Source organism: Dermacentor silvarum, chromosome 1 (assembly GCF_013339745.2).
Source record: "Dermacentor silvarum isolate Dsil-2018 chromosome 1, BIME_Dsil_1.4, whole genome shotgun sequence".
NCBI lineage: Eukaryota > Metazoa > Arthropoda > Arachnida > Ixodida > Ixodidae > Dermacentor > Dermacentor silvarum.
In genome coordinates, this window is record NC_051154.1 from 78,406,985 (window position 1) to 78,420,040 (window position 13,056).

The 13,056-nt window shown below is 43.3% G+C and overlaps 1 protein-coding gene across 1 annotated transcript in view; it reads right to left on the bottom strand.

Annotated features, from left to right (window-relative positions):
- Positions 1-12,820, bottom strand: part of LOC119431151 (cysteine and histidine-rich protein 1-like) — a 29,288-nt gene extending 16,468 nt beyond the window's left edge. Inside the window, exons 1-2 of the mRNA XM_037698623.2 lie at positions 12,082-12,820; positions 9,470-9,708 (exon numbers count right to left, since the gene is read on the bottom strand). Of these exons, the coding sequence (XP_037554551.1) occupies positions 9,470-9,708; positions 12,082-12,366 (524 nt within the window). The 5' untranslated portion in view covers positions 12,367-12,820. The remainder of the gene's footprint in view (positions 1-9,469; positions 9,709-12,081) is intronic.
- Between the last annotated feature and the right edge of the window lie 236 nt (positions 12,821-13,056).

Here is a 13,056-nt window from a genome sequence, read left to right on the forward strand (position 1 = left end):
GACAAGACTTTAGTCTGGCTAAACAAAGTGGTAGATGCAAATAACTATTTACAATGTAGCGCCGCTGCAGAGTAACATCTGCATTGAACAAAGGGTGGATGCTTTGCTTTCATCATACGTGTTTTTAAAACCTGAGCAATTGTATAGTAAACATTCAAGCACTTACAAGGGACAGACAATTTACCGCACCATGTTGCAACATTATAGGGAAGCTGAACAGATTTTGGAACTTGAAGATTTACGGTGGTTTGGAGAGCTGCCACTATAATTCCAACTCCTGAAGGTATTTTCTCGATTGTGAGTGTAGCAGTGCTGCAATCACAGTTTAATCTTTCGTAGAAGCTCCGCCTCCGAAGCGTGCTGAGCACAGCAGCGAAAGGCCAGGTGCAAGGAAATTTCATCAACATAGAGGTCATGTGAGCACTGTATTTGAATCACGTGCCTCACCAATACTTAGAAAGACGTCACGATCGTCTTCGCCGTCAGAGTCCGTTAAACGACCTGCAGCATCTCCTGCAGCCACCTGCTGCTCGTTTTTGTTAAATTAAAGCAGCTTGCGGTGACTTGTGGCCTGTTAAACTATGATTTTCATATTCAGGGGATGAAAAATTATAATAATTAGCTGAAAGCTCACTGTTTTTAAAAAGTTGTTCAGCTGCTCTTTATGGTGGAAATGGAAAGATTGTGCTTTACGTTTATAGAATGAAGCACAACATTAGCGCCTAACCAAGAAATTTAAACATTAAATTGGCAACAGAAAGTCGCATAAAACTAAATAAAGCGACATTCTACTGTAAAACTTGGATACTAACATTGCTGTCTGCCTGCATTATCATGAAGTGGCATACATAACTTAGTTGCTTTTAAATGCACCTTGCATTTAGTAAGGCAATCATTATATTTTATTAGCATTTGCATTATTTTTTATGGGTGTTATGATGTACACTCCACGCTGAAAAGCAATGCTTCAAAGAAGCATGAAACAATGGAACATAACAGCAGCGGCCCTCATTACATGATGGCACGCAAGACCTTTTCAATTTTGCAAGTATCCCAATGTTTTCTCTGATCTCTCTACAAGCTTTAATATGCTTTCAAATCACCGTGACAAATGCTTTCTTTGTGCATTGAGCTCAGGCTTGATTTAGGAACAGCCAAGCAGTTTTCATTTGACTAAGAATTTATTAATTTCTTGCACACATGCTGTTCACTAAAAAAATTATGGTGTTTTATGTGCCAAAACCACAATCTGATTATGAGGCACGCCATAGTGGGGGACTCCGGACCACCTGGGGTTCTTTAACGTGCACTCTCATTTGAGGATAAGGCTCTACCATGTGTTCTTTCTCTACCAGCAAGGAGGGGAGGGGCCTGCCTCGCACAGGCCCCTCCCCTCCCAGTCTTTCATTCAAGCCAATTAAAAATAAAACACTATATGCAAGCATTACAATATCACATGTTGCAAATTGGGGGTTGCAATATTTCCCACCTGCCACCCATGCCAAGTAATGTAGTGCCCTCCTCCACCACCAACGAAAATGAAGAATCATGCTCTGCCCTCCACCCCCCTTAACAGAAAAATTCTGGCACTGCCCCTGACATGACACAAAAAGCACCATCGCTTTTGCTGCTCAGCTATAGATGCAATATCATTTGCAAGACCACAAATCAATTATTTCTAAATGTACTACCCTGTGACACACCAATAATAAAACAAATTGCATTGCAATTCCAACCTCCCTCCCAACCTTTCACAATATGAAATTCCTTTACATCTTAGTGTAAAATAAAGCCAAATTTTTATTTGAAGCTGATATACCAGCAATTCAGCTAGGGTATAATCCAATACAAAAAGAAAATCAGAAACAGCTATTCTTGGTTGACCAAAATGAACTAGCTTCTGAGAGCTGAATTTCTAACCTTATCACATGGTGTACCTGTGTACCACACATATGTGGTACGCATTAACTACTTTTAACATAATAGAATCGAAAAGGAAGAAAATCCTTAATATTCACCCGGAATCTAATTCCTCTCTAGCAGTGAAATGCATAGCAATATTAGCATTGGAGATCATTTTTAAAGGGGCACTGAGCCACTTTTTATCGAAGTGAAGAAAGGCATCTGAAGTGAAAATAGGCTATTTCTGAAATACTTTCCCGCAAGAAGTACTTCAATGTGTCAAGCAGAAGCGGAGTTATTAGCAATCAAACACAGCCTCCGCTGTGCTCCCGTTCCTTCTGCAATGCCTTGCACTGCTAAGGCTACGGCTGGGTGGGGCGTGGCCACGATGCTTTGCCATCGAAATGTCACCATGGCGTGGCGTGCAGTTCAATTTTCATTTTGGATGTGAACGTAGATGCCATGGCTACTGATTTTGGTGCCTACGAAGCGCTAAACGTATGGCAAATGCGGTTGTCCTCAGCGAGCCGCAGTGCACTTAGCCAGTGGACTCGTGGCAGCACTCAACAGCGGCTGCGGTGTAGCCGATCGCAGTGACCAATAGCAGCCGCATATGGAATGTGCTTTATTACAAAATAAAGCACACGGAAAAGAGTGAGGATCATGGCTTCTGTTGTAAAGAGAGCATTTGAGAGAAAGGTGACTTCGTGCTCCGCTTGTGAGCTCCACATACCGCGTACAACAGCAATATGTTCACAGCAGCATATGCTACCCGTGAACTATGTTATTTCACCAAGCCCGAGGGGTGGTTCAGGGCCCCTTCAAGTTACTTTTTCTTTAAAAGATTTACAGTGGCAGCTCTTCACACAATGTGCAAGAAGTTCATAAACAAACAGGTTATTTCACAATTCATATCCTTGAAAATAGTGCAGAAAAAAATGTTGGGGTATTTATTTACAGTTTATTAGCCTAGTGCGAGGTTTTGATCGAGAAATACACTGGGGTGACTCTGTGAGGCAGGCATCAATTACCGTGCCATATATGATATAGCATGCAGTTATGGGTTGTTTTGTGGCGGACAGTAGAGATTTGTTTCTTCACAAAAGAACAAATTTAGTGGCAAAATATGTTCGTACAGGCTATGCTTTTTCTTAGCACCGTTATTGGTGTACAATATGTAAGAAAGTAAAAATGTCAGGTGTCTTTACTATGGAGATAGCGTTGGGCCTGCCACTTTCCATGAGCTAATAACAAGAGCAGCAACCAATGACTCTTGGAAGACGAGGAACAAGGTATTTTTGGGCTTGCATCAAACTCTTAAACTTCTAGGCTATGCAAAGACGTTAACATCCAAAAATTAACATAAATCCAAGGTCTATAACTGATCCGGCCTAGATACTGAAGTTATCGATTATTCAATCAAGAATGGCATCATCAAATTTTAATGAAACTTGTACTAGCTGCAGCTGTGAGAAATGCATTCCATTTCTTAAAGCAATGTGTCCAGTTTTCGAATAGTTCTAATATTTTTTGCACGTTTTCTGCAATGCAAATATCTTTTCGCATTATATACCTCCCGGCCACCGCATTTCAATGGGGGTGAAATACAGCAATCCCCATGTACCAGGCGCGTAGCCAGGGGGGGGGGGCTGACGGGGCTTCAGCCCCCCCCCCCCCCCCCGAAATTTTTTCGTGCCGGCATGCACCGCCGACCAAAACTACCACCGACGCCGGGAATCATTCTGGATTCTGTCTACAATGTCTTTTTCACGATCGAAAGGGCATTTTGGCACGAACATTCCGAACTCGGGCTGGATTTCATGGCAACACCCTTGCACCTGGAGTCACTGCAACGCAAGGAGCCCCATCCGAACACAAACTTTCAAGGGCTTTTTGATAGCGAGCGGGCGCGTTGCGGCATCTCGCAGCGGCCACGGAATCTACAGAGCGCATGGATTTTTATTACGAAACTTTATGGGTATAAAGTTCTCATAAACTTTTGACGCGAAAGGTTCACTGACATTTCCAAAGGCGTGCTTTAAAAGATTTTCAATTCTGGAACTTTATGGGGTTAATGCTCTTATACACTTGGGCCAACATGCGTGCACCGGAGCCCTCGTGACCAAGCCGTTCCAGAAATGAAAGCACGCGCTCGCAATATTGCACACATACGAAAATACTAAATATCACCGTGACTGTGAGCTAGCAGCTGATAACTTTCTCCAAACATTTTCAGGAAGCGTGCCCAATGTGATCGATCAGCTGGACCAGGGCAGACAAAGTAAAATATGAGAAAACAGAACAAAGTAAATGGCCTATTATTGAGGAAATTCTTTTTGCGGGTGACAAGGTCTGGCTCTCTGTGGCCACAGGGACAGTGGCCCTATGGATTAAAGGATAGCCCCCGCTGAAAATACAGGTATTTTCAAAGCGCTTCTTCGCATGAAAGCTGATTGTGGAGATACACATCTGAGGAACCATTTGGAAAGTTGCCCCAGTAATGCCTCGGTATCTAAGTCCAGATGCACAAAACGTATGACTGTTCGTTAGCTTTTTAATACCACAGAAATTTTAGCCGTTTATTCTAGCAGTTAGCATCATGATCAAAATTATCATGCGAATGTGAAAATTACGAGCACATACATCTATAACCAATTTTGAGCGACCTTGCTCATTGAAAGCTCGGATAGGGTGTTCAACTTGGCGCATCATCTGCGGCTTTCGTTTGTCCTTTTCTTTCCATTTTAGCTACCTGCTTTTACTTCTTTTCTGAAACGAAGCAATACCATCCTTTAATTTTGGGTGAAGAATAATTGTTGCCGCTGTGCAGGCAGTTAAATTACACATCTTCGTACCGATTTCTGCATTATTCCTCTATTCTACACATATGGCGCTGTCGCGACCGCCGCATGACCCGAGTACATATCATGATTTCTGCGATCATAGTTTTGTTCTTGCCTCGACCATCTGTCTTTCTGTGGCGAAGTTTACTATCTGTGACTGCGCAACATGTTTATTTGTCTTGTTTGACGGATTATATACAGTGACGTTTGCTTAAATACGTAGATTTATTGGAGACTTAGACGTATATTTAAATATCTTGTTGCGAGGTTTTGTGTATACAAGCAGTGAACTTTGTTTCCAGCGACACTTTTTTGCCCTTGAAGTTGTATCTTCGACTTTGTATATTTCGTTCTATCTTCGCATTTCTAATGTATATTTTGCAGAACTCTTACTTTTTATTTGTACTCAGTGTTGCGAGTGTAATCTCGGTGTAATTACAATACACGACCGGTAACAGCTGTTCCTGCGCAATCTATTGCAACGAGAGATAACGTCAGTGAGTTTTTTCCTCGCCGTTGCATATGTGCAAAAATGTAAACAAGGTTCTTCAAAGACACAGATTCATCAAAATATGTGTCCTCAACTTATTCATTTCTTGGCCTTTACGTTTTTCATATCAGCTGCATGCACTGCTTTGCTGGTTTCGAACTGATATAGTTCTAAAGTTCGTGTGATATTTTCTTTACTTATTAAATAGACCAAAAAAAAAAAAAACACGGAAGCATTGCTATCAGTTATTTCTGCCACAATTTTTGGCACATACGAATATATGCTTTTATGAAAAAATACACATTTTACTTGACAGTGCGTAGCGTTCAATAATTCGTTTGCAGCATCTAATATACAATGTCATTGCCATGATCAATACATTATTCATGTATTTGATCCCTCGACAAATTCTATAAGGAGGAGGCCGCGCTGCAACGTCAGCCCCCCCCCCCCCTCCCGAACAAAATTTCTGGCTACGCCACTGCCATGTACAGTGCTTTGGGTGTGCTTTAAAGAACCCCAGGTGGTCAAAATTAATCCAGAGTCCCCCACTACGATGTGCCCCATAATCATATAATAGTTTTGGCACATAAAACCACAGATTCTAATTTTTTTTTAATATGCCCATAACTGCATTGTGTGTAACACATATGATATGCAATAATTTTGGCTCATGAAAACGTAACGATGCATTTGTTTGGAAAAGTAACGTTGGTTTAGGCACATCCGGCCTAAACGAAGGCTTGTCCAATTTTTTTGCAAGAAAATAATAAATCATGCAGTAAGGTGTTCCAATAATCTAGTTTCAAGACAGTGGCCCCCATATCTGCAGCTCAATGCTACACTGTGACCTGTAGTGACCTTATGCCACGCCCACTCACTGGCCCTTTCTTCTGTCTCCAGAATTGCTTCACGACCCCACTCATAGTTTGCAAAATGCTGCCATTAGTAACTAAAATTACTTTTATGTTCTGCCAATGTCAGTTCCTGCATGTCACTTTGCCACCTGCAGCAGTTTTCTTGGTCAATTAATCTTAGCTATACATTCACTTTTGAGTCATTCCACACCAAACGTCCCAAACATTGAGCTCGACCCTCTCCGATTCTATTCTGAAAAATTGTGGGCGATCGTTTTAGTGCACTATTTGCCCTCGTAAAGTATTCTTGGAAGAAAAAATTTTTGCTGTCTCTTACAGTGATTTGAATGTTGCCGTAGTGGGTCAAACATAGGGTGCCAAAAAATACTCTCAAAAGTACAATACTACACGGAACGCCTTAAATATCTGCGATTTGCTAAAAAAAGGAATGGCGCTTTCTTATTCTCTCCCATTGGCGGCCACTACTATGTCTCTCAAAGTGCTTTGTGGTGAAGCAATACGGCAATTCTGCGTCCATTTTGATTATTTAAAAAAAATTATGCAAAGTCTACAGGCACAATACAACTATATCACCTGCCTGGATAGTTGGCAGTAAGTGTGAAAAAAAGGTATTGAAGTCGATGACCAAGTAGTTTCGAAGTGGAAGGGGTGCAAACATTGGAAAATGGGTGAAATGACCCATATTCAGGAACATGTAGATTGGTGATGCGGTTCAAGTAAAAATGCACGCTTGCACTAATGTGGAAGATTAAACAAAGGAGATTTATTTGTGAAAGTTTCATCAGAGTTATTTTTGTTTTAAGCGAGAAACAAAATTTTACGTTGAGCATTCGCCACGTCCCAGGGCGCCTGCCCGTAAGTCCGCTTCACTGCACCACCACGATTCCTTAGGGCAACGGAAATATGCGGCGACCACACGGGTGGCAAGATCGTATGCGCCTGTGTGTTTTCACCTAGCTGAAAACTTGCAAACAGTGTAGATGGCTGGCAGGAGGTTCCGAAAGGGCACCAAAGGCAGCCGGTTAGTTGTCAGAGCGAAGCACTATTTCACTTCCACCTCACTACAAGCGCACGTACGACACATGCAAAACTTGGGTTGTTGTCCCGGTTTTCAATCTTTGGGGAGGTTGCAGTTCTTATTCCCGCTGCCGACGAATGGTCTTTGCCACTTGAAATGCCTGTGTTGCTGAGTAGGTGGTGATCCCAGCATTAACAGTGGTCAGTGATGATGGCACGAAACGGTGAAATGTGCACGTACCTTTGAAGGAGATTGTAGACTCAAACCTTTCTGAGAGCTCAACTTTCTTTTCTTCAACCCTTCTCTCTGGCACCCAGAGCACACATATACCTTTTTTTTCTGCCCATGTAAAAAGCTCATGGGGTGTAAGGATATGTCCCTTGTAGGGTCTCTGAAGACTTGCTCTGGCTGCCAGCCACTTCACGGCACCGCCAACACCATTGCAAGCGCTCTTGCCATGAGGTTGCAAAAACATTCCACTCTGCAGCTAAACTAAAGCCTTTTTCATGGTAGCACAAGCTTACAAAATTTTTCTTGTTTTTGTACTGCGACAATGCACCGTAGGAAAAGTAGTGAACTTTTTTGACATCAGGAAGTTTATGTTTTAGAACTTTGAGTACTTCATCTTGAAATGTAGCCACTACAGCTGTAGTGTGTTCAGAGACAGTCTGAAATCAAAACAGGTGATTTTGCCTGAAGGGAACCAGTTTCTTTGCAGCGATGGTATGCGACGAAGGTATGCAATGTGGCTACACGTGTGTTTACCTAGTGGTATGATTGGGGAGCATCTTGCACAAGGAAACTATAATTCTCGGCGAAGTCCAATTGAAGAATCAACTCGTCGCTCTTTAGGTTCGTTTTGAGTTCTCTTAAATATTTTACTTGCTGCTCGACCTTAATCGTAAGGCGGCATCGTCCTTTTAGATATTTATCGCTTTCACTTTCTGTTGTACAGGCTCTCCGTGTAAAATACTGACACGACAACAGTATACGCACCGTTCGCAATGCTTATCTTACGTGCTGCAAACGGATGCGGCCGAAAAACGAACCGCGGGTACCTCGCGCTAGCTCAGCGACGCGATCACCGCAGCAAAATTAACCTCTGCCGAAGAACCTGAAGAATCTGAAGTACCAGTCGGCTCCGAGGCACGAATGGCGCGAATAACGTTTAAGCGAGGCTTCCCAATAAAAAGAACTGTAAGTGTATTCCCAGTGTCTGTTATGTACTTTTAGTAAATGTACATTAATATATTTCTGAACAAACCATATCTCGTTTTCTCTCACACTGGCCGGCGGCACTGCGGATAGCCGAAGAATGTGTGTAAAAACGTTAAAACACACAGGAGCATACGATCTTGCTCGCCGCATATTTCCGTTGCCCCAAGGAAGTGTGGCGGCGCAGTTAAGCAGACTTACGGGCCGGCGCCCAGGGACGCGGCAAATGCTCAACATACAATTTTGTTTCTCGCTTAAAACAAAAATCACTCCGATGAAACTTTCACAAATAAATCTCCCTTGTTTAATCTTCCAAATTAGTGCAAGCGTGCATTTTTACTTGAACCGCATCACTAATCTACATGTTCCTGAATATGGGGCATTTCACACATTTGCCCCTTCCACTTCGAAACTAATCGGTCATCGACTTCAATACTTTTTTTTTCACACTTACTGCCAACTATCCAGGCAGGTGATATAGTTGTACTGTGCCTGTAGACTTTGCATAATTTTTAAACAAATAATCAAAATGGACGCAGAATTGCCGTATTGCTTCACCACAAAGCACTTTGTGAGACATAGTAGTGGCTGCCAATGGGAGAGAATAAAAAAGCGCCATTCCTTTTCTAGCAAATCGCTGATACTTAAGGCGTTTCGTGTAGTATTGTATTTTTGAGAGTATTGTTTGGCAACCTAGGTTTGACCCACTACGGCAACATTCAAATCACTGTAAGAGACAGAAAAAATTTTTTCTTCCAAAAATACTTTACGAGGGCAAATAGTGCAATAAAACGATTGCCCAAAATTTTTTAGAATAGAGTCGGAGAGGGTCAAGCTCAATGTTTGGGACTGTTTGGCATGGAATGACCCTTTTACATAACATAACTTCCAGCACAAAGCTTCTGTATTGCTATAGGCACTCTTTCAATTCACTCAAAAACTATGACATGAAAACAATGCTGGTTGGAAGTGAGCCATTCCTTTCATCACATCTGCTTCCGCTGAAGCTGGCCAATAAACGTGTACTGAAAATAATGATTGATCAAGAATATGGCCATTGTTCATAAACAAGAAAAAATTGATCAAGGCAATAGAACAAGAAAATGTATCCCTTGAGACGCACCGCTCTTCGCAGAGTTCTGCTTCATGGCGCTCAATCTGTGACCTGGGAAGTTCACTGGCGCAGAATTGACATTCGGTGGGCAGTTCGCAGACTGCTTTCTCAACAGCGAGGTTTCGTGAGCAGAGCTCACGGCTGATGACTGTCCTGCAGTTGGGGCAGGTGGCGGTCTCGTCACGGAGACGCGCATCTGCCAGGAGATGAGTAAAACAACCGGCACACATCAAGTGGCCGTTGGTGCACTGCAAAACCACAGCAGGGAGAGGAAAATCACCACTGTTGCCCCAGTGGAATGCTCTCCTCTTGGGAAGCTGCTCCGTTAGAAAACCTTGCAAGTGGGAAAAAGAACTGCAGCAAGAGTGGTCAGACAACAGCACAGAAAGGCCCAGCCTCGAGCCTGGGCACTTGCCACGCCTATGTGCATTACCACAAACACCCTAGAAACACACATTGCAGCAATACAGAAACAAGAAAAAAAAGAAAACAGTGTATCAAGAATACTGTTGACCATAACCAAGTCCTGTCCAAGTCCTGGGGGAAAGGTTGCGGCAAGAGCTACTATTGCACCAGATGCTAAAGGCCAACAGTCAAGTGGGTTAGTGTCACAGACACATAGACACATGCAAGCTCCCCAGCTAGGACAAGTGTGCTCGACTGGATCTTCTGGTCTACGAACCTGAAAGAGGCAGAAAGATATATAAAAGCAAGCTGTATTACTAGAAGTTTAGACAAAAACCTTTATGACAACTTTATGACTTACCTATTCTACATTACCTGGAGACATTAATTTGTCAAAAAAAGGCAGTCCCACAGCCTGTCCCTGCTACACAGCACACTATGCTGCTCCTTGACAGAACAAAGCATGCCATTTGACAGTGCAGTCCTCAATCAAGAGACATGTGTCTTCAAAATAAGCAGTGTTTGATTCTCCATGCACACAATAAACATAAAACTGTTTGCCTTAAGGTTTAACTTAATGCCAAAAAATTTTCTTCGGAGAATTGCAAGCAATGGTACCATGGTCATCTCTTTGTGTAAGTGCAGTTTCATACCTTTTACATCCCTTCAAATCAGGTGTACAGAGCTTGTCACCTCAATCTGGATCTAAATTTCAGGTCTATTGTATGGTCATGCTGCTATAAAACAACAGATCATATTGCAATCGGGCTTGCAAAGCAGATGAATGAAATCTTACCGTGTATCTGCCCATTTTGTAATTAGACATGCCCATAACAACTACCACATTTTAAGGGTGCTTTTACTGCTTTGGAGACTATTCAAGTGCATGTGTCTAAGAACCCAGCAAAGATTAATTCCTTCATTATTTTTTTTTATGCATTATGTTTCTTGCTCATAATAGTTCCAGTTGAATTATCGGAAGGACATGCAACTTCTAGATGAATACTTCCCGCATCAAGGCCCATGCCAACCACATTATGTGATGCACTCACTCTTAATACATAACTATACTCTTAATACATAAAAATGTATTGTAATTTTCTTCTGTAGCAATGAATACTTACCCTTTCTCACAGAGCGAACTCTGATATCCATGAATATTTTAGCTTTCTCTGACACAAGAATGAAATGTCTTCTGGCAGGCTGTGCATGATGAACCACATTACATCACTGTCTATGGCAATGGCTCTGGACGACAATGTAAACAATGCATGCAAGACAGCATGCTAGTAAATTTATGTGCCACACACGAAGGGGACCTATGAAGCGTAAAACCATGGCATCGCATAAGCTGCCTACTGCTACATGCAGTCCCAACTGCAACTTGAAGTAGCCAAGGCAGCACTGCATATGCAGTCTACACAATAGAACCAACACCGTGTATATGCTTCGGTTGTGTTTATTGCACCACCAGTGATTATATTACAGAATTGTACAGACAGTTCGTGTGTGCGTGATAACTGTGACCAAGGGCACACGTCTTCGTAAAAGGCCCGTGCATCTTCGTCTTTCGAACAGTTGGCAACGCGTGCGGCGGCACAAGTCCGGGTAATACACGTTACGTAATGTCTTTCAGTCCACATAGTTTTAACACAGAACTCAACAGCATGCGCATGTTCGAGCCACTGATAAACTGGAGTGCAGCAATCCTCTAAGCTCGGTAAAGTCGAGCTCAGCAACACGACAGCAACGAAAGGAGAACTTAACTGAGAAGTGACAGCCGCAGTTGCTCAGCCGTAAAGCTGTTGCGTTCACAGTAAGCAATAATTGCTGTCAAATATTGCACTACACCGCACGAAAAACACTTCGCATCGCTGATGTCCCGTTCTTCATTCACAAAACGCAAACACAATGAATGTGAATGCATTTCGTAAGAAATGCCTATATTGAAAAGAAGCCTAAACAGTCAAACACAAAACATATGCCAGGACAAAAGGCAGGAGGCAATGGGGAATATATATACATATATAAATATCTACGACGCGACACCTGCACCTCTACAATGAAACACTAATACGTCGCCCCATTCCACCACACACTCCGTCGAATGAGCGACCGTGAAGCGCCGCGTTTATTCGGCCGCGACGTTCACAAGGGCGGGAGGAAGCTGTTACGAGCCTGGGATTGGATCTGCGATCAGCTGATCTCCCACGTACCTGATAAATGGCGGTGCGGGGCAGGTCCAGGCAGACCGCGCAGCAAAGAATGCCGCCCAGCCTGTGCTCCAATTTGTCAGACTTGCCAGGCGTTCTTTCGCCAGCCTTGAAGCGCTTCTTAGCGGGTCCGTCAGGTTCAGCCAAGCATTCGTCGCTTGTCGATTCTGCCAGTTCCGACCCCGACACGGAGCTACCAGTTTCGTCAGCCATTTTGCTGCCTTCTGTGGGGATGCCAAGGGGGATGCCGTTTGTTTTGATCGAGACGGACGGAACCAGCTGTTCCATTCACGTCACACAACCGCCATCCAATGGAGTCGCGCAAAGAGGACCACGTGGCTTTGGTTGGCCAGTGATGGACACGCCAGCGTTGCGCAAGGTCTTTCCTTCCCCACTGCCTTCCTACTCATGGGGCGGGTCGGGACCCTTCGCTTGGCGTGCGCATGCTGCAGCGAGGTTGATGGTGGCATGTGTTCGTGAGCAATAGCACTTCTGCATATCGGCGGCCGAATGAAATTATAGTAGAAAACATAAGTGTCCCGTTTTATTTCCATCCGCTTCGTGCTGATATACGTTGCTCAAAACCAAGCCACTTGGATACAACAAAATGCGCGTTTGACACGAGTCATGCCAAGGTTGCGCGAAGTGATTTATAATGCGGACGCAAGACAAAAAGCTTTGGCATAATTCCAGTGTTGCACTTAAAATGGGCGGCGTTACTCTCGAGGCAAAAGTTTAAATGACAAAATAATCGTTTCAGGCACTTAAGTGACTGCATCAGCAATATTCTTCATCGTGTGGTTTTACGTGCCAAAACCAGTTCTGATTATGAGGCACGCCGTCTAGTGAAGGGCTTCGATTAATTTGCACCACCTGGGGTTCTTTAACGTGCACTACAACGCAAGCACACAGCGTTTTTGCATTTCGCCTATCAGCAATGTAGATAATGACCCAATGCAGCCTATTGTTTGGCATCCA